General features: G+C 43.1%; 1 protein-coding gene across 10 annotated transcripts in view; it reads right to left on the reverse strand.

Annotated features, from left to right (window-relative positions):
• SEMA5B (semaphorin 5B) overlaps positions 1-20,365 on the reverse strand; it is a 359,926-nt gene that overhangs the window by 33,960 nt on the left and 305,601 nt on the right. For all 10 annotated transcript variants that reach the window (XM_079993227.1, XM_079993226.1, XM_079993224.1 and 7 more), the window contains 2 exons: positions 11,224-11,341; positions 448-629 (listed from right to left, as the gene is read on the reverse strand). In XM_079993227.1, the coding sequence (XP_079849353.1) occupies positions 448-629; positions 11,224-11,341 (300 nt within the window). The remainder of the gene's footprint in view (positions 1-447; positions 630-11,223; positions 11,342-20,365) is intronic.

Here is a 20,365-nt window from a genome sequence, read left to right on the forward strand (position 1 = left end):
GATTTCTTTGCCAGTAGTTTCACAGTGTCAGGTTTCCTAGTAAACTCACTTGGTATTTGAGAAATCCCTCCAGTGACACGATATTTATTTTTATTATGCTTCTATCCCTGCCCTTCCTCCAATGAAACGAGAGCAGTATACTTGGCTTCCCTCTTTTATCCTCACAGCAACCCTAAGAGGTAGACAAGGCTGAGAAATAGTGGCCTCAACTATCCCAGTGAGTTTCATCCCTATGTGGGGATTTGAACTAGTGCTCTATACAGCAGAATATTAAAGTTGTAGCAACATTGCTTCTTTTCCTGTAACCTCCGCTTCCTAATTTTAAGTGACTTTTGTGCTCTGTAGGTGAGTTTGACCAAGAAAGAGGCAATAACAGTCAGCAGACAGATGAAAGGAATAACTTTTCACTCTTCCTGCGTATACAAGATATAAAAGACGTTCAGGTACCTTGAGCAATTTGCAATCTCTATCCTGGCTCCTTCACAGTCACGTCCACCACACTGAGGCTGAGGGCTGTTACACGACCGCGATCTGCACATGCAGGAGCCTGTGCTGTCACCATCCGAGTGTTCACACGGTTGCCACGGGGACCAGGCCCCCAACTGGCCATCCACCATCAGATTTTTCACCTAATTTAAATAAAGAGAAGTCATCACGGTGAGTCTCTGCATCGTAAGTTGCCCATGAGGGCAAAGTTGCAGTCGAGGCAAGGAGATGTCTGAGAATCTTTCCTACCCCTCTCTAGAAAAACACAATGTCAGTACTCCCTCACAATTCCACGCTGCATACTGCAGGCAGATACTCGTATTTAGAATAACATAAACTAAGGAATGAGCCCTCACTACCAGGGCCAGCCCTACCATTAAACAGAGGAAGGCTATTCCTGCCTCAGGCAGGAGATGCTGAGGGATGGGCTGTAAGGTGAAACAAGGGACAGAGTTGTGTGTGCTTTGTGTCCTGCTCTGTACATCCCTAAACTAGCCCACCGCCCTCAGGTGTAGCAGAGAATGCAGTCCTGTTGCCAAACTGAAAGTAATATTCAACTCATTCATTCAATCAATCAATCAATTAATCAATCAATCAGATTTTGCATCTGAAAGGGAGAGGGTACCAGCTTGTCCCCTGCCTGAGGCAGCAAAATTTCTTAGGCCAACCAAGTTCACTACACAGTCACTGTGTGTGCAGGACCCTAGATATAAGTGAATAAATATCCAATGAGAACAGAAGACTTAAATGAACTGCACATGTTCTTAAGGTCTGATTCTGAACTCTTCATTTCAGCTGAAATTTAAAAAGCAGTGGCAACCATTTCAGTTTGTGGCTTCCACATTTCAAATCAGCATCATTTTGGCCACAGTGCTACATGTGTGTTGTACCAAAGTGCTTCATCTGTGCTAGATAACTTCCGCTACTCCCACAGTGCACCCCTGTGTGATGCTGACTGCACACAATATGACGCCGCAGGTACAGAAGGTAAAAAGGATTTGGTTTTGGAGTTCCACACATTCCTCTTAGAAGAAGCTTTTGCCCAGGGGCAGGCAACCTAAGGCCCAGGGCACAGATGTGGCCCAATTGCCTTCTCAATCCAGCCCCCAACGGTCTGGGAATCAGTGTGTTTTTACGTGAGTAGAATATGTCCTTTTATTTAAAATGCATCTCTGGGTTTTTTGTGGGGCCAGCCTGGTGTTTTTACATGAGTAGAATGTGTGCTTTTATTAAAAATGCATCTCTGGGTTATTTGTGTGGCATAGGAATTCATTCATTCCTCCCCCCAAAAAATATAGTCCGGCCCACCACATGGTCCGAGGGACGGTGGACTGGCCCACGGCTGAAAAAGGTTGCTGACCCCTGCTTTTACCTCTCAGGGGAAATAGCACCATCCACAGTTGAAGCAGCAAAGCAAAGCTAGAGGGGCACTTGCCCACAGACCAGCTTGTCAGCTGCCATTAATAGTTGTACATGTTTATTTTTGTAGAGAGGCACTTTTTCCATCTCACAAGAGAATCAAAACACTATACCTCTTACCTGAGGCAACTCCAAAAACACACAATGAATTAGTAAGGCATTTAGGTTTACAAATCATAAGTTTCTATCTCCAACTTCCCCGCTCCTCTCTCTTTCTGGCACAGTTAAGCACTCCCTTGGCTCTTCCCCATCTCAAGACTATGAGAACTGACATGGAAGTAATTTAGGTCTGTCGTTATGCTCATCACACTGTAGTCAGAGGACTTTAAACATCTGTTGCAAAGCTTTGTTTTCACTACACTCTAATTCAGCAGTACACAAACAATAAGCACCACGGGGGAGTCTTGTGCTGAGATTTCTCCACTCTGGATAATGCTCAGCTGGACTACTTGGCTTAGTTAGGAACATCACATATTTAAGCAAGATGAAGACAAACTGGGCAAGATTAATAGCAGAAAGATGACATGATTAAATGCTGAAGAAGCACATAATTTTCTTCTTCTTCTTCTTCTTCTTCTTCTTCTTCTTCTTCTTCTTCTTCTTCTTCTTCTTCTTCTTCTTCTTCTTCTTCTCTGGCACAGAGGAGGATGCTAGGAGGGAAAGCCTTATTGCAGTCCTAACTCTCCCATCTCAGCTAACTTGTCCTTCCTGTAATTAATCGGAGATGGTGCTGGCTGCCCATTTAAAGGCTGCATTAAGAGGGGAATTTTGGGACGCGGGTGGTGCTGTGGGTTAAACCACAGAGCCTAGGACTTGCCAATCAGAAGGTTGGCGGTTCGAAACCCTGTGATGGGGTGAGCTCCCGTTGCTCGGTCCCTGCTCCTGCTAACCTAGCAGTTCGAAATCACATCAAAGTGCAAGTAGATAAATAGGTACCGCTCCGGCAGGAAGGTAAACGGCGTTTCCGTGCACTGCTCTGGTTCGCCAGAAGCGGCTTAGTCATGCTGGCCACATGACCCGGAAGCTGTACGCCGGCTCCCTCAGCCAATAAAGCGAGATGAGTGCCGCAACCCGAGTCGGCCACAACTGGACCTAATGGTCAGGGGTCCCTTTACCTTTAAGAGGGGAATTTTAGGAAATTCACAGATCATAGGTCTTACTACTCACAGTGACAATATGCTACCTCCAGTTTCAGAGGCAGCACACCACTGAATACCAGTTCCTGAGAGACCAGATGAGGAGGGCAATGACTTTCAGGCTCTGCTTGTGGGGTTTTCACCAACCATCATGCTGGCCACTGTGGGAAGCAAGATTCTGGGCTAAGTGAACTCTTGGTCTGAACCAGAAGGGTTCTTCTTTTTGTTCTCAGAAAATAAGCAGGTCAGAATTAATAAAGTAATGGAGAAGTGTCCTGTGTAATTTAGCCCTCTTCTAAAATTGTGAACTTTCATGTGTAGAGAAGCTTCTGATTTTCCTATGTTTGGGATTTTTCACCAGATTTTATCAGGTCCAATTTACTCTCCTGGTTATGGATCACTCCATACCTTCTGTTATTTTTTCCAGCTTGCATTTATTGAATTTGAAGGGATGATAAGTGCACAAGTAGCAGAAGTAGTAGTTTTGTTTTAAAGAAAAGCTTATTTACTGGTCTTTGAAATCTATTGTGATAAACGTATGACAACGTCACTCTTTTTCTAGGAAGCCTTGCCAATTTCACCACTATCCTTTGTATACACAGACACACAAACCTGAAGTGTTGTTGCATGCACCTGTGGTGGTGCATGAACATGACCTTTTGAAGAAACAAAGTGCTCTTTGTCTTGGAAGGCTGTTTGGGCAAGGGAGGTGACCCAGCTGCTTCCTTGAGGCAGACAACAACCAATGAGCCTGTCACCACAAACAAGAGAAGGAGATCCATGCATGGAAGAAGGATTTTGTCTGTATATCATTTATTGCAGGCATAGGCAAACTCGGTCCTCCAGATGTTTTGGGACTACAACTCCCATCATCCCTAGCTAACAGGACCAGTGTTGTAGTCCCAAAACATCTTTAGAGCCGAGTTTGCCTATGCCTGATTTATTGGATCAAGAACCGTCAAATGTCAATTAGAGGCACATAAATCTCAAACATCAAAGTGGCGCATCAGTCACTGATATATGAGCACATATGTGAGAAAGCCACTCAAAATATTACAGCAGGAGGGCCCTATTTATTGGCACTATTAGAAGTACTTGAACCAATCCTGTCATGCGACTAGGTAGACAAAGCTATAGCACACCTCCAATCAACTTATTTGTGGCAAGGCAAATAAATTACTTGTGCACATTATTACATATTAACACCATGTTTTCAATTTCTCCTAAATTCAGCAATCTGTTTTAACAAGGAGAGAAGAGACAGAGGGCTGGAATTCATGGAATGGGGTGGATTGTGGGACATGAAGAAACACAGGAGTCAGACCACCAGGTCCATCGAGCTGGGTATTGCCTACTCCCGACTAGCAGTAGCTCTTCGGGGCTTCAGGCAAAGTTTGCTCCTAGCCCTTCCTGGAGATGCTGAGCATTGAACCTGGGACCTTCCGCTTGCTAAGCAGATAATCCATCACTGAGCTATGGCTATTCGGATCTCCATTGCGCTCACATGTTTTTCCCATCTGCAAAGAGTTTACTTGCATTCTCAAAAGTCTAGCACTGATCATTCAGCCTCCTGAGCATTCTCCACTGATGTGAACAGGGAACTGTGCTCATGCACAAGATCTGCACCAATGAGTGCAAAGCGAATTTGGATCAGGAAAACGAAAGCTTTCATAAAGATACCAAGCTACTTTGAAATATTTCAGCTTTTTTTGCTTTAAGATAAGAAGTGAGCGGGGCACAGTTAAAGATGTAACTCTAAGTCCAGATGTGTTCACTTTAATTAAAACAAATCAGGTTTTTTTCTTAGCTTTTATTTAGGCAGGATGCTTGCTGGGTTTTGTTTTGTTTTAGGAAGTTTTGTTTTATGCTGGATGCTGTTCGGAACAGACTGTTGCAGCCTGCACGGAACCTCTGATCCAGCAGAGCTGTTCTCATGTACTTTGCTCAGAAATCAAGGACATAATTTGGCGTAGTGCTTTAATTAAGAAGCACAGAAAGAAAAAGAAAAATACCAGGGAACCCGAGAAACAATTATTGGATTGTAGCTGGCATAGAGAAAGCAACCACATTTTAATTAAACAAACATGGAAAATTTCAAAACAAATCAATTTTACATGCGAAAACCTTATTTATTACCCACCACCACCACCTTGAACAACATATGGATTATAATTCCAGCCTTCGGTTTGTAGCAATTTCTTTAGAATAAATTGTTTAGGATTCTGATTAAGAAAATATGCACTGTTCTAGCCAGAAAACAGCCCTCCTTAGTGGCTTCTCTGTAGTTCATGCATTGCCAACCAGGTTTAAACAAAAAGGGGTTGGGGAGAGATTTAAACACCATCTTTAATAGAATTAATTTCTGAAGCCTTGATCCAAGTAATAGAATCCTCCATTAATCACAGCTGGCTATGTCTTATATGAAGAATAAGAGCCAATTCCTGCATGCTACTCAAAGCATAAATTCCTAATGGATCTCAGAGAAAGGATCTAAAACAAGAATAACAATTTATTTTTCAAAAAACAACAACATTAAAGACAGTATCACTTCAGAGATGTGGAGCATTCGCTAGAAAAGCTATTTGAAAAGGTGAGACACCCCTTGCTCTTCAAGTTCAATGCTTCTTGTCCAAAACCTTCGTATTGCTGCTCCCATGGTTACAACAATCCTCCCATTTACATTCCTATATTTTCAGCCAACATCACTACCACAGTGCAGCCTGGACTCCCAAGAGTGTCCTCTTATGACTTCCCTCCCTTAGTGTCTAATTGGAAGTAGCAGCAAAAGGGCCCTATAAAAAGAATTTATGAGGCTGCACTAATACACACATTTCCCCCTACAGGCAGAAATATTGCTTTGCTTTATCCTATTTCTCTTCACAAAATGGTACAGGAAAATGAAAAATGAGTCAAGGAAATATAGTCTTCTTTTCCGGAGAGGGGAGGAAACCCCCTGTGTGCACCTCATTTTTCAGATTTGTGGTGAAAAGGAAACAGCTAAAACTTTTATTTTCTCCAGGCTTAATCTCACATGGTCCGAAAAAAGAAGCCCAAAGCCTGCCCCTGATCGCTTCCAGAATAAAGTGGCGGGGCGGGGGGAGATGACCCAATATAAGAATTGTGGTGATAAAGTTACTTCTGGATATTCTAAAGCATGGGTGTCACCTTCCAGGTGTTGTTGGGTTCCAGCTCCCAAAAAAGCACAGGCAAGCACAGGCAATTGTCAATATGATATGAAAACCTTCATTGTGTGTGTCGGCAGGGTTAGGGGGCGGACTAATACTACTAGCAAGAAATGCAAGCTACTAAGAATATTAACACATCTGTTCCTCTTATTTTCTCCCTTCTCACTCACCCCTGCTGGGGAGGTAGATGGGAGGATGACTATAGTACATCCTGCCATTATTTACTCCAAGGTAGTTGCCTCCTGTATCCATGTTACCTTAGAGCAGCAGGTAGCAGACTTTGACAGAGTGAACCTGTATAATTAAAAAAAAGCAGCAACAACAACAACTCTAGAAGTCTCCTCAAGTGTAACATTAAGACACAATAGACAGGCTCTTTTTCCTGGCAGCGTTAGTGTATGCCTTCAACCTAAAGGCAAGCAGCTCATAGGAGAAGAGTGGGCTCACTGCCACAGCAGATTACAGAAATGTAAATTTCTTGCAGAAGGATTAGGTTACACCATTGAGCTTCCCACTGATTCTTGGCACAAGTGATGGAGCATGGTGCTTCCCTTTACTACATGGAGGAGATGGGGCTAGCATAGCTTAACACTCTTCATTCTTGCCCAGTGTAGATAAGACATGGCAGGTCAAAGTAAATGTATAACATGCAGCTTGGCCCTGGAAGAAGGGGTAGAAGGGCAAGAGAAAACTATTCTTTTGTATCAACCTTAAGCTCCTAGAGAACACCTGAAGAACCACTGACATAAAGTTAGCGGCCACTAACTTTTGATACCACAACTAAGAATGAAAACTCACGTAGAAGTTGTGAGTTTTCTGACTGTGACACAATGTCCCACCTCATTTGTTTTGCAGAGGACCTAAGTGGATGACCAGAGAAGGCTCTCAAGGCACAGTACACAGGGAGACTGCTGAAGCTGAACTGGTGTGGCTCTGTGGACTGCCTCAACGGAGACCACCTGGGAGCCCCACATATGCTGCTCTGAGTTCTTTGGAGAAAGAGGGGGGAAGAAGTGTAATAAATGAGTCATTATTACCCAAGCTGAAAGCCTAAAGTGCATTGGAGTCGCAGGCATCTTGCAGGGGAAGACCGTACTGGAGAGCATATGCTACACCCAGCAGCCCTTTGCTTCCCTTTACACAACAGTCAGGCTGGCCATGTGCCCTGCATACAACTCCAAGTTACAATCATAATAACAAACTTCAGCAGCTGCAATACCACCCGGACTTCCCCTTCCTTTGACCACAGTCTTCCTTACAGCAGCATTAAGTAATTCGCCACCTGCTGATGGTTAAAGCGATAGCCACATACGGTGCACATCAGCACTGTTAAATTAAGTCATAATGTGCTTTGAAGTGATCCATGAAGACTGCCAGTTGGTGTGTTAATGGCTGCTAAAGGTGCCTTTACGACTGCTGCCCAGGCTGTGCAATGTAAAGGGGGAAGCAAGGGGAGCTGCATTAAGATGGCCCTAATTGGAATGAATGCTGTGGCCTGTATCGCGCGCACACATCTATGACTGCTGTAGGGCCTTTAATAACCTACTGTCCCATCTCCCCCTCCCCACCCCCTGTATGTCAACAGGTTCCCCATTCCTCCTCTGCACTGTTAAGAGGTAAGAAAAAGACAGCACTAGTGACATGTTTGATGCACAAGGCTTGTAAGAGATGTGCACTACTGTTTCTCTTCTTCTTCTTCTTCATCACCATCATCATCAATTTTATTTATACCCCGCCCTCCCCGGCCAAAACTGGGCTCAGAGCAGCTAACATCAAATATATAACATATTAACATAAAATCAGGCAATCAATTAAAATACATCCTAAAATCAAATCAGAATCAAAGTGAAATCCAATCAGATGGCAACCCGCAAATTAGGGCTGGGGACCTTAAATGCTCACCGGTCTATTTGTACTGATCTTACATGAGCCTGTGAGGAAAGTTGGGGGCCACTTTCATGCAAGTTCTTATAAGGAGAGAGGGGGAGTCAGACTAGACCCCGGCCAAAGGCCTGGAGGAACAGCTCCACCTTGCAGGCCCTGCAGAAAGATGTCAGATCTCGCAGGGCCCTGGTCTCTTGTGGCAGAGCATTCCACAGGTTGGGGCCACGGCTGAAAAGTCCTCGGCTCTGGTTGAGGCCAGTCTAATCTCCTTGAGGCCCAGGACCTCCAAGATGTTATTATTTTTGGATCATAAGGTCCTCCAACCAGGAGAGGCAATCCCATAGGTACAAGGGTCCTAGGCCATATATGCAACTTACATTTGAAAGCCACTTGTGATTATACACCTGACTCATACATCAACTTTCCGGCATAAGCTTTTTGTTGATCCAGTCCCACACACTTTGATAACCTATCAAAATAGTCAGTGTCATACGAAAGAAGGCAACAACAGCACCATGACTGGTGGACTGTGAGGCCCAGGTCTGGGGCCCTGCACACCTTGGGGTGTCCCATAGTCACTGGCAGATGACAGTGTGGTGGGAAACTGGAGTATTGTTAGCTCTTGGGTGGTTATTCTGAGGCTGATGTCTGCCAGTCACTGCAATTTCCCTTTTTCTTCCTTTAAGCAAACCAACAACAACATTCAGTTGGGCATGCAATCAGGGAAGCACTGGCAGAGCTTCCGGTGCACCAAACATCTTCTTTTCCCACACTGTAGTGAAATGAAGGTGATGTGTTGTTCTGGGGGTGTTGGGAGTGTTGGGAGTGGCTGAAGCTTTAGCACTTCACTGGGCAGAATATAAAGCTGAATGTTTTGTTTTGTTTTTTTAAGAGATAATAATACAAGGATCCCCACTCTTCCTTGCTATGGCCTTGTGGAGTGGGAGGAGAGGAACAGAGTGAGCAAAGTGGCAGGGGAGGAAGAGAAAGCAGGTGGAGTGGCAGTGTGGGAAGGCAGGATCAGGATAGTGGCCAGGACGGCACAGCAGAGCTCCTGAAGAAAGAAGCCATGCGGCAAGCGTAAGCTATGGAACGCTCTCCTACAGGAGGCAGTGATGGCCCAATAAGTTAATGCATAGCTACTAGTCATGATGCTTTTGTCTCTGTGGTCAGAGGCAGTATGATTCTGAATACCCGTTGCTAGAAACCACAGGAGGGGAGACTGCTCTTGTGCTCAGGTCCTGCTGGTGAGTTTGGCCACTGTTTTCTTTTTATGTTTTTTAAGGCACTTTTTATGTTCTTACGAGTACAACGACATGGCTGCTACACTTCACACCAGCACAACCGACCTCTGGCATCAGATGGTAGCCATGGTAATGGAGGAAAACACAAGATTACAACCATCCAGCATCATTTCCCCACATCAGGGAGGTGTGAAAACAGACCCGTGGGAAGAGTTGCGCATTTTAAAGAAGAGAAACGTATGAACTAAGCTATAATCATTCACTGCCTGATGTGGAAAGAGCACAATTTCTTGAGCCAGTGATGCTCCAGTTAACTTTTTTCAGCATGCATCTCTAGGATTCCTCTCTCAAGATATGGTGTACAATAACAACTAAACTTCTAAATTGTCTGCATATTAAACATAAACCTTCCCATCCCTGGTGTCATTTCTAAAACTCAAAGGAGTCATGAGGAGCCATTTTCAGCAGTTTTCAAAGACCTTGAAACAAGGATAGTGAGAGGAGCTGGAAGGCTCCCCACCTGGCCAGGCCAGACATTTTCCAAGTAGAGGATTAACACTTCACACACCTATCAACAGGCAGAGGCATTAAGCTGAAGGAGATAACAGCATGTGCAGTCAAGAAGCACTATATCCCAAGAACAGCACAGGAAGGTTATAAACAGGCAATCCCTTAAAACCAGCTTTGGCGGGGTGGGGAAAAGAAAACGTAAGCTTGCCAAGTAGAGGATGGATTGAAGGAATGACTAATGCTCTCTAGGAGGAAAGAATGAGCTTGGGAACCAAGAATGATAAGAAGAATAAACATCCTAGCATTGCAACTTAAAATCTAACTGGCATGATGCAGATATAACCCTCTGCAACCTTAGCTATATATTGCCTCAGCATGCTAAGCTGCATCATGGCAGAAAGTAACATTATTAAAAAGGGGTGGAGTGCATTTGGGTATTCCTACATGCACCTCCCTTCTACCTTGGAGATCATCCAACACTTCATCTAAATTTCAAATGGTCAAGCCACAGATAGCCAACATGGTGCCCTCTAGATGTTGTTGGACTACAACTGCCATCAGCCCCAGCTAGCTTGACTAATGATGATAACACATCTGGAAGACACCACTTTGGTTACTCTTGAGCAAGACTGCCATGCAAAAATTGCTACAATTGCATAAACAGCAGCTGCAGGTACGTTTAAAGCAGCATACACTTTCCCCAAAGAATCATGGAAACTGCAGTTTACCCCTCACAGAGCTACAATTCCCAGCACCCTTAACAAACCAAAGTGACGGGATTCTTTGGGGGGAAACAATGTACTTTAAATATACAGGGTGTGTGTAACCATAATCCATTTTCATACCTTTAGCCTTACACCAATTGCAGTTCCCAGGAGAGAGGGAGCCATGAAATATAAATGAGTGGTTGAGAAAGAAATCATACAAACCATGGTAGTATTAATTTGTTGCCCCCGCCCCACACCATTGGAATCATGCATATCAGACGTGACAGGGCTTCCCTCCATACCTGTGCCATCAAACCTCGTGAAAGTGTGCCCTAGGAACACACTGAGATATCAGCTGCCTGGCCCACACATTTACAAACTTCACCACTGCAGTGTGGGAAACAACTTCATAGATTTATTTATTCTTACGTTTATATTCCACCTTTCTTCCATTGTGGAACTCCAGGATGCCTCCCAACCTGTAGGTCTCCCAGCCTGGCACTGATCTGATTCAAACCATTTTAGCTTCCACAAGGCGGTGGTCTCATGTGCCTTCAGCACATCCTGAGGTGTGCAGCAACTGTTCAAATTTATCAACCCCAAATAGCATTTGTCATACATTTATCCATTATTGGTTTAACCTTCCACTTACAGGACACTCGGTAATATTCTGACTCCACAGGCTCATATTGGAGCTGTCCTCAATGGTGGTGCAACGCTTCTGCTTCCTATCCCAGCCGCAGTATGGGTCCCTTGCTCCCAGGCACTCACTGTGTATGGGAAGAGAAAAAATATAAGCGACATTTCACAGATGGAAACTTAAAAAAATCAGTTACTCAAGTACAGAGCTTCTGTGCGACAGCTGTCAACTCTGCAAGGAAGGTTCATGATGAACAAAATAACAAGGTGATGACAACTCCCTCTCCCCAAGAAAATATCACTCACACAAATCAAGGATTAAAGCCCATTTACTCTCTTCCAAGGCCCGGTAGATGACAAAGAATTGCTTTGCAAATGTAGTCAAAGAACACTTGTCCTTGCAAATAATGATGCATTCGTTAATTCTCTTACAAAGAACCTTCTGTGACAATGTTTTCTGAAACAACTTGTAGGGGTTAGACAAGCAGAAAGAGCAAGTGGGCCAATATTAAAGGTTATTAGCTTTGGCGTTTAAAACAAGAACAACAATGGCAGCACTTTTAATCATGATCTCATGCTGCCAACCTGAAACAGACACAGTTAGTGTTAACTCAGAAGTCTTTTTTGGTGGTGCTCAACAATGGATGCATTCATTTTTATGTTCATATAGTCTGCGTATGCAGTCCCTTTCTGTGATTCATTAAAGGGAAAATAACTGTTAATACTATCAAAATACAGTAAAGGTCAAAGATCAAACTCAAGATTATTTAGGAAAATGATGTCAGCAACCCTTCTACTCTGGAAGTATCAATTCTGACAGTGAGTAACGGAGCACACATGCTGCTAAATGCAACTTGCTACTTGACTTAGCTTCAGGAAATTCAGAATTTGCATTTAGCATCACTTGTGAATATACCCTTGTCTAGTTTAGCCTTTCCTTTAGGTCATTATACGTTTTCACTTACAAAACCAAAAGTGGCTAAACCAGGCCATATGAAAATAGAAACAGGGCTACACTTTAAATTATCATATGAAAAGCTGTGTGGCTTTCCTTATTTAGACTTCCTGTGAATAGGCAAGGAAGGGACTTAGGTCATATATGCAGAGAACAAAGAGTCACAGTCTAGCTTTATCTTCTGGTTATTTATCTGTAGTTCTCCCTGTGGCAGCTAATCTTGTTTGTTTGCACAAAGCCTGCCCTACCAGTGTGGTAGAGCCAGTGTGGTGCAGTGGTTAAGAGTGGTAGTCTCGTAATCAGGGGAACCGGGTTCGCGTCTCCGCTCCTCCACATGCAGCTGCTGGGTGACCTTGGGCCAGTCACACTTCTTTGAAGTCTCTCAGCCCCACTCACCTCACAGAGTGTTTGTTGTGGGGGAGGAAGGGAAAGGAGAATGTTAGCCGCTTTGAGACTCCTTAAAGGGAGTGAAAGGCGGGATATCAAATCCAAACTCTTCTTCTACTCTTCTACCATTAGGCAGGGTGAGATGGCTGTCTCAGGCAGTGGACTCTGGGAAGAATGGCTTTGAAGGACAGGGCTACAAGGGCCCTTTGCACCATCAAAGCTGCCCTTTGGATTCTGTCCATCGTCAGTGTTTACTTAAGATTCTGGCTGACTTCTGTTCAAAGAATGCTCACCTGGGGTGGGGAATGCCCTTGGCCTCAGGCAGCAAAATGTCTGGAGCCAGCCTTGTATTCTCCTGCCCCTCCCCAAATGCTAAGGACAGCTCATTCTGAGAGAGAGAAAAAAAGAGGCATCCAACTATAGACAACAGGATGTCCTATGGATATGACTTTAATCCCTTCCAGCTTTCTTTGCTTATTGGAACAATGCCTCCAAAGTTTTGAACAGGCAGAGCTAGCCTGCTTTTCACATAGTAGGGTGTAACATGTAGCCAAAGTGAGAAACAAATGCAAATGGACAGTTGAAAGGGCCTGTAACTATGTTTTTTTTGGCTGATCCTTTGCAATCATGCAATCAGCTGCTTCAGTCCTTTCCCAAAGCCTCAGCAATGTCAATTAAGCCTGTGGCATTAAACCAAGGTGAGGGCGGGGGCACATCCAATTCAGGCAAAAGAAGGGAAATGAGATTTATTCCAAGCCAAGACATCAGTATGATAAGAGAAACACCCACCCCTCCCCAAAATCAAATGAAATGAGATGTGAAGTATTCACATCCAGAAATCTTTGAAATCCCATTAGTTGGTAATCAGCTTCAAATGAAAAAGTGTGTCCCTTAAGCATAGCTGAACAAAGTCGGATGCAGTACCAGCCTATACTGATTCCAAAGCAATTTGCCCCAGAGCAAACATTAGATTCCTTTCTGCTGCCAGGTGTAGGAATGGTTTTTATTATTATTTACTAGTCTCCAATCTGCTCTTCCTCTGCAGAAGGACGTCTGCCTTGTGATTTAGGCATAGGCATATGATAGCAACATCTCTCTTGACTGTTTTAAATAAAAGATTCTGGGCGAGATGCAATGATGCTCCATTATGCTTCCCTAGAAGGGAAACTTTTAAAACAAAAACACAACTATTGGAAGAGGTGAAGAGAAACGGTAATTCTGGTGCAGCTCATACCAGACAAAACATGCCAAGAGCTAAGTCATGGTGTAGGAACACAACCACAGGAGTTGCTGGCACAAGGACACTACAGAGAAAATTGTGCAGTGGGTTTGTTTGTTTTTAATCTGACTAGAGAGCCTTACTGCTCTAATCCACTGAGCAGAGCTGCCAGCCCCTCCCCCAAATTGTCAGTGGGCGCAAAATAAATAAATAAATAAATAAATAACAGCAGTTATTCCGAAAAGGAAACGGGGGAAGGGTTTTGTGAAGTCGTTGAGTAGACAGATGGAGGAAGGGGTGGGGAGAAGCAGCTGAGACATATGGCCTTGGAGCTCAAGGTAGCTTGAACATTCCAGGGCAGAATTAAATGGTTCCTAGAGATCAGAAAAATGACGATCAGTGAAGGGAGGGGGGGAGAGAATTCTACATCGAAGTCCCCACTTTGACCTTCAAGATTCTGAAACCAAACTCATTTGGAGTGCCTCCCATTTAAAAAGTGGAGCTGAGCACAAGATGAGCATGAGATATATAGGACGCGTACTAAGTTATTTCCATGCAGTCCATTTTTCAAACTATTATACATCTGTTTGCAGAATTTCACATCTACTGTTTTTAATGGTGTGTTTCTTAAAAAAAAAATAACCATTTGGGAGCAACTAAGAGACAGGAAAAAGGGATAACACATTTAACTACCGAAGCACCCCAAAGCGAAATCAAATGATTCACAAACATATTCTTTTTTGCTTCCATTTTCCCAAACAAGATGTATTAAGGTAGGGGGGAGAATAGTATAATGGGGAAAGCTGGGGCTCTCTGGATGTGGTTGGACTACAACTCCCATCATCTGTGACCACTGAGCAGGCTGGCTGGGGCTGATGTGAGTTGGAGTCCAATGATATATGGAAAGCTACAGCTTCCCCCACCGTTCTTTTATAGAGTCAGTAGTTGTGTATTTACAAAGGCACAAGTCTGGAGTATGGAAGAACAGATGGGCCATCATGGCTGAGTGGTTAAGCTCAAACGTGTCCCAAATGGAAAGTGGCAAGGACCAACATGAAAGGCATTCTATTTGTGGTGAATGTACTGGGCTTCATATTTCATGGCCATCAGCATGCACAGTGCAGAAAAAGTAGGGTGGGCAGAGAATGACAAACAACAGTAGTCCCAGCTGAAACGGCACAATAGTTCAGAAATAACTACTGTTATTTTTAATTTACTAATTCCCACATGAGGAAAAATATTCTTTACAAAAGCATACTCAGGTGTTGTTAGACTTCATCATTCCTGACCACTGGGGCCATGCTAGCTGGGGCAAATGGGAGTCTAACTACATGTGGAGTGCCACAGATTCCCCAACCCCGGTGAGAAGATGCATATAAGTATCACAGCAAGCACCAACTTATTGCACAAGAGGAAATGCCTCTTACAAAATTTATCCATAATTAAATTCAAAATGTTTTAGTATCTGGGGACTAATTAATAGCAGGCACCTTTTTAAGTCCACTGAAGTGTTTCGAATCAATTCCTCTAACTGGTTAAGCAACCCAACTTTGCAGCCTAACTCAAGGCAGACTAAAATAATTACATCTAAATCTTTGCATTATCTAAAATTAGATTATCCCAATTCAGCATTCAAGACACAGCAAGCCAACATATCAATCCATGACTCCCGGGGCATCTCAATAACCTGGCAACAACCACATTCATGCAAGCTGTGTGCTAATCATCTTAATTTTGGACTCATAAAAGATTCAGTTTAGGTTTCAGCCTTCCAGCTCAATGATCCATTTCTTTCCAAAATGGCCCTTGATGCTGATCAGGTTCCATACTCCTTAAACAAAATTTTCCAGGAATGAAGGCAAGATGGGGTGATTATAATTATTCATTACACTAATGTAATCTAAGGTATTTGTTTATTTTATAACAAAACACAAGCTGAATGGATTTTTAAAAAATCGTTTCTATTTTGCCTATGCTGCATCATTGTCAGCATTCCACAGGCTGCAATATATCCTGCTCAGGTACAGAGACTACTTTGCTGACACTTCAACCACATGCATTATGTCTCTAACATGGCAGCAAGGTGGGGGGGGGGGATTGAATAAACTGGATAATGCACTTAATGAATTATAGCAGGTCAGTCCAAGGCCTCTGTCATTAGTTTACAACTTTGAGGGATTTGCGGGGCAAGACTGCAGGGCAAGAAACTAGGCAGGTGGTTATTTTCCTGCATGCATCCCAAAGAGAAGGCATCTCCACACAGGGTGGAGAGACTCCTGCCAGGAACCCTAGAGAGCCTCTGCCAATCAGTGTAGACAACGCCAAGCTAAATGGACCAATGGTCATTAATGGCATTTTTAAAAATGTGGAGAGTTTTGTTGTTGTTTTTTAAAGAAAAATGTTACTAGTAGCTGCAGCAGGAACTTAGGGAAGAGAGTTCAACACTCTCCACCGCCTCCCATCACGATCCCATGGTCTTGAATATTGCCCAGCTGAAGCAGCTATTTGCAGAGAGGAGCACAATTTTCATTAGGAGGGGAAAGGCTTAAACTCGCCCCTCTTCACCCCTCAGGGTCCTGCTATTGTTAAGCACCCCCTGCCCATGGCTATTTCATTTGTAAACAAAGCTTCAAGTTAATCATATTCACACAATTAGTGTCACATCTAGTTTGACCCTTAGTTTTCCACATTTAAGCAACTCTGACAAGGAGAAATATTCAACTGTGCAATCCCTCTCTTGGAGTAAGAAACTGGTACACTCTGCCAAAAGCTGAACTACATGACTGTGCTGCTTGTGTATCTTGGCACTAAAAAGAATATTTTAATTGCAGTTTCTCCCTCTGTCTCTGATCTCTTTCAATCCACCTTCCTCTCATTTATGATTTCTGTATGCATAGCCCCACTAGATGTTAATACCTGAGGCCAGAAATTGATTATAAAATACAGCATTAACCAGCACAGTTGCCATAAGAATCTACTGCAAACTTCAGAACAGGTTAAGCACACGGTAGATGTAAAATAAGTTCCGTTGCAGTAACACTGGAGTACAGGGCAAAAGCCAAGATCCATAGGTGTTTGGGATCACTTTCCATGGAAAGTTTTCTAAGGGTGTAGCAGCTGAACACCATTAAAGAACTGTTTAGGTCTCAGGGTCACATGAAATAAAATATTTTCTAACTTCAAGAGAAGTTCACTGCTGGAATGTTGCCCTGGGAAGTTATAGGAGGAGACTGGGATCTGTTGGGGATTTTCAGGTTTTAGTACAGTTCTAAGGCATGTTTTCAACCAGACAACCCACTAGAGGCGTTTTCAACATTCATTACACATTCTATGAAACTCTCCTTTGGTGGAGATGATCACTGTGCCACTTGCATGCAATTCAGCAAATATTCAAAGTAATAAAGGCAACTGTTTAATTGAATGTTCCCTTCTCAAGGATTCTCCCATTATCTGTACCAGGGGCTTCCTATGGAATTAAAATAGCCTAAGCTAAATCTTGGTCAGAGTTTCATCCAAGCCTATGTGACTGTAGGCAAGTCAAGGGCAGAGTGAAAGTGGGATTTTCCAGTCACGTGGACTGTGGGGTAGTGCTTACTGAAAATAAGTAAAGGGACTCTGCTGGATGGGGGAGCTTTTCTGAGTTTGGTTGGGCAAGGTCATTTATTGTCCTACCCAAGGGCATCCAGGAGACCTAAAAATGTTGTCTGTGGAGACTCAAACCAATATTCTTCTAGTGTCAAAGACCTCCACAAAAGAACAGATGGAACTTCGTGTGTGTGTGTGTGTGTGTGTGAGAGAGAGAGAGAGAGAGAGAGAGAGAGAGAGAGAGATTTCCTTACAGAGGACTAAGAAGCAAGTTTGGTCTAGCAGATGAGCAAACTGACAGTCTGGACTTTTCCAACTGTGAGGGGTGTGAAGATGAATTTTTGATGTAAGCAATCTGAACTTTGCCACAAACTTTGGGCTTTTGCAAATGGAGGATGTTCCTATTCATGTAGAGAGCAACATTCTTCTTCTTTGATAATCACAACACCTTTGGTAAAGGCTGTTCTCCAACTGGAGCGCTTGCAGGCCAGTGTATCCCAATTGTCGGTGTTTATACTACATATATTAAAGATTTGCCTTGTGAAAGTCTTTAAACCTCTTTTGTTGTCAACCAGCATTACACTTTGAAGTTCTAAGTCGAAATGGAGTAGTTGCTTTGGAAGACGATAATCAGGCATCTGTACAACATGACCAGTCCAACGAATTTGATGTTGAAGAATCATTGCTTTGATACTGGTGATCTATGTTTCTTCCAGTACACTGGCATTAGTTTGCCGTCTTCCCATGTGGTGTGTACTTTTTTTCCGGAGACACCACTGATGGAATATTTCAAGCAGCTGGAGGTGGCGTTTATAAGTGGTCCATGTTTCACAAGCATACAACAAGGTTGGTAGTACAATAGTTTTGTAAACAAGCATTTTGGTTTCCCTGTGAATGTTCTGGTCCTCAAACACTCTGCACTTCAATCAGAAGAAAGCTGCACTCACAGAGTTCAGGTGATGCTGGATTTCAGCATCAATGTCAGCCCTTGTGGAAAGATAACAGCTCAGGTAGGAGAAGTGATCAACATAGAGACAATTCGAACCTGGATCCTGGCAGAGAATAATTCTACAGAAAGAACTTTTATCTGATGTGCGACACTAAAAAACAGTTCCATTTCAATATCAATTTGAAAAAGATAATTCTGTGGAGAACCCAATATGGAGAAGGCAATCTGGCGTGGATAAGGCCAGTGGAACTGAGAAGACCAAGACCAATTGGGAAAAGGATAACAATTCAGAAAGGACTTAAAACAGCAGAATCCAAAGAGACATGTGACTGCAGCATTCACTGTGTGAGTATATCCCACAGTATGTGCATATGAATGAAAGGATAGTCAGCCTAGGTAGGATAATTCACAATACATTTGGTTGTGTTTAGGGCGATGATGCTAGGGTTATTCCAGAAACTATTAGCTGTTGGTATATTCATTGGGAATCCAAGAAAACGCCATCCTAAACACATTTTAACAGATGGGATTTATTCCGACAGGGCATTAACATCAATAGGCTTTCACTTCTATGTTCATTGCTTTGCAATAAATGTCTTATCTGATGCCTAATAGAATACACCCCAAACACTCCATTTATAAACAATTCAATTCATCTCTCTAATACAAGAGTTATTTTGCCTCTCACTCCTTATTCTTAGCCACAGAAGACATTTGCATGAAAATAGGATCTAGGCTCCTTAGGAGTTTCCCTGCCATCTGCTACTATGACTCTATCCTCACTCATTGTTTTAATTTGTGAAGTCACGAGTGCGGATGAAAGCAGAAGGTACAGTTTGAGATAAGTGTGGGAAATAAGCACACAGAACAAAAGTGACAACCTTAGTGAAATTAATGTAGCAAAAGACTTCTTAAGCACAGGGCTATGCTATGCGATTTCCAAGGGTATAGCCAGATGGCTCTCATTTTGGAAACTGAAAATTGCTCCAGAGTTTCCAGCCCTGGCATACAGGATACACTGGGCCATGCTCTTCCATCCTGGTCCACACAGTTTCTTTGTGGCCACTGCAGAACCAATACAAACTGTGAAGTCGTAAGAATCAATTCATTAAACCTATAACAATGATGCTCTGTGGGGAGGAAATGTGCTTTTCCGTGGCACAGTTCTCATGATCTTGGCCATGTCCTACAAAGATGACTTAGAATCATGAAAAGTTCCCACATGGAGCAGCCCTAGACATGGAAACCAGTATCTGAGAGTATTTGGGCATCCTGAGAAACTCAAGTACTATAAAAAGGAAATTATTTCAAAACCTCGGCATCACAAAGGAAAACAGGTGGTCAGTTTTAGGTGAAACTTTGGAAATCAGAGCATCTGGGCAAAAGTTTAAGAGCAAAATCACGTGTTAATAACTGCTTTAAATTTAAATAAATAAAGTATGCTTAACACCACCTGTTGAATTTTGAAGGAAAAGCAGCCAAATTGGGGCCTGATCCACATCATGGATCCAAATTAGTTTTCCACCAACACACCCTTCCTCCCTCTAGGGACCCACAACAGCTGGTAGCAGAGCACATTTGGTGGGAAACTGGCAAAGGCCCCTCATTTGGATCAAAGCCCCACAGTTGATTTTCCATTAAAGTACCAGTGGCAGCATTAAGGGCAGCTTTTTAAAAGTGTGACTGATATAATGGCCCTTAGTTGCTAGTGAGTGACAAGTTAGTGCTCTTCCACATCTACCTTCTTCCGTGTTTCATTGCTCACACTGTCAAACTCTCCATGCCGTTTCTTCCTTGCAGCCTCCTTCCTCCTTCTAAGTCCTGCTCCCCATCACCAATTCCAAAGCCTTTTAAAATCAAAACCATGGGATTTTGCAAATGTCAGTAATTTGCATTAATTTAGTGGGCACAGAATTTAGCTTTTATGCATCAGAACTGGGCTATGGGTTCAGCATGCTATAGCAGTGTTTATATCAGTCCACCTTATGAAAGAAGAAAAGCTGTGAGTAGAATTCAGGTTTGTAGAATTCATTCACAAAGCTGCTTGGCAACTACCAATG

Source organism: Podarcis cretensis (assembly GCF_951804945.1).
Source record: "Podarcis cretensis genome assembly, chromosome: 1".
Taxonomy (NCBI): Eukaryota; Metazoa; Chordata; class Lepidosauria; order Squamata; family Lacertidae; genus Podarcis; species Podarcis cretensis.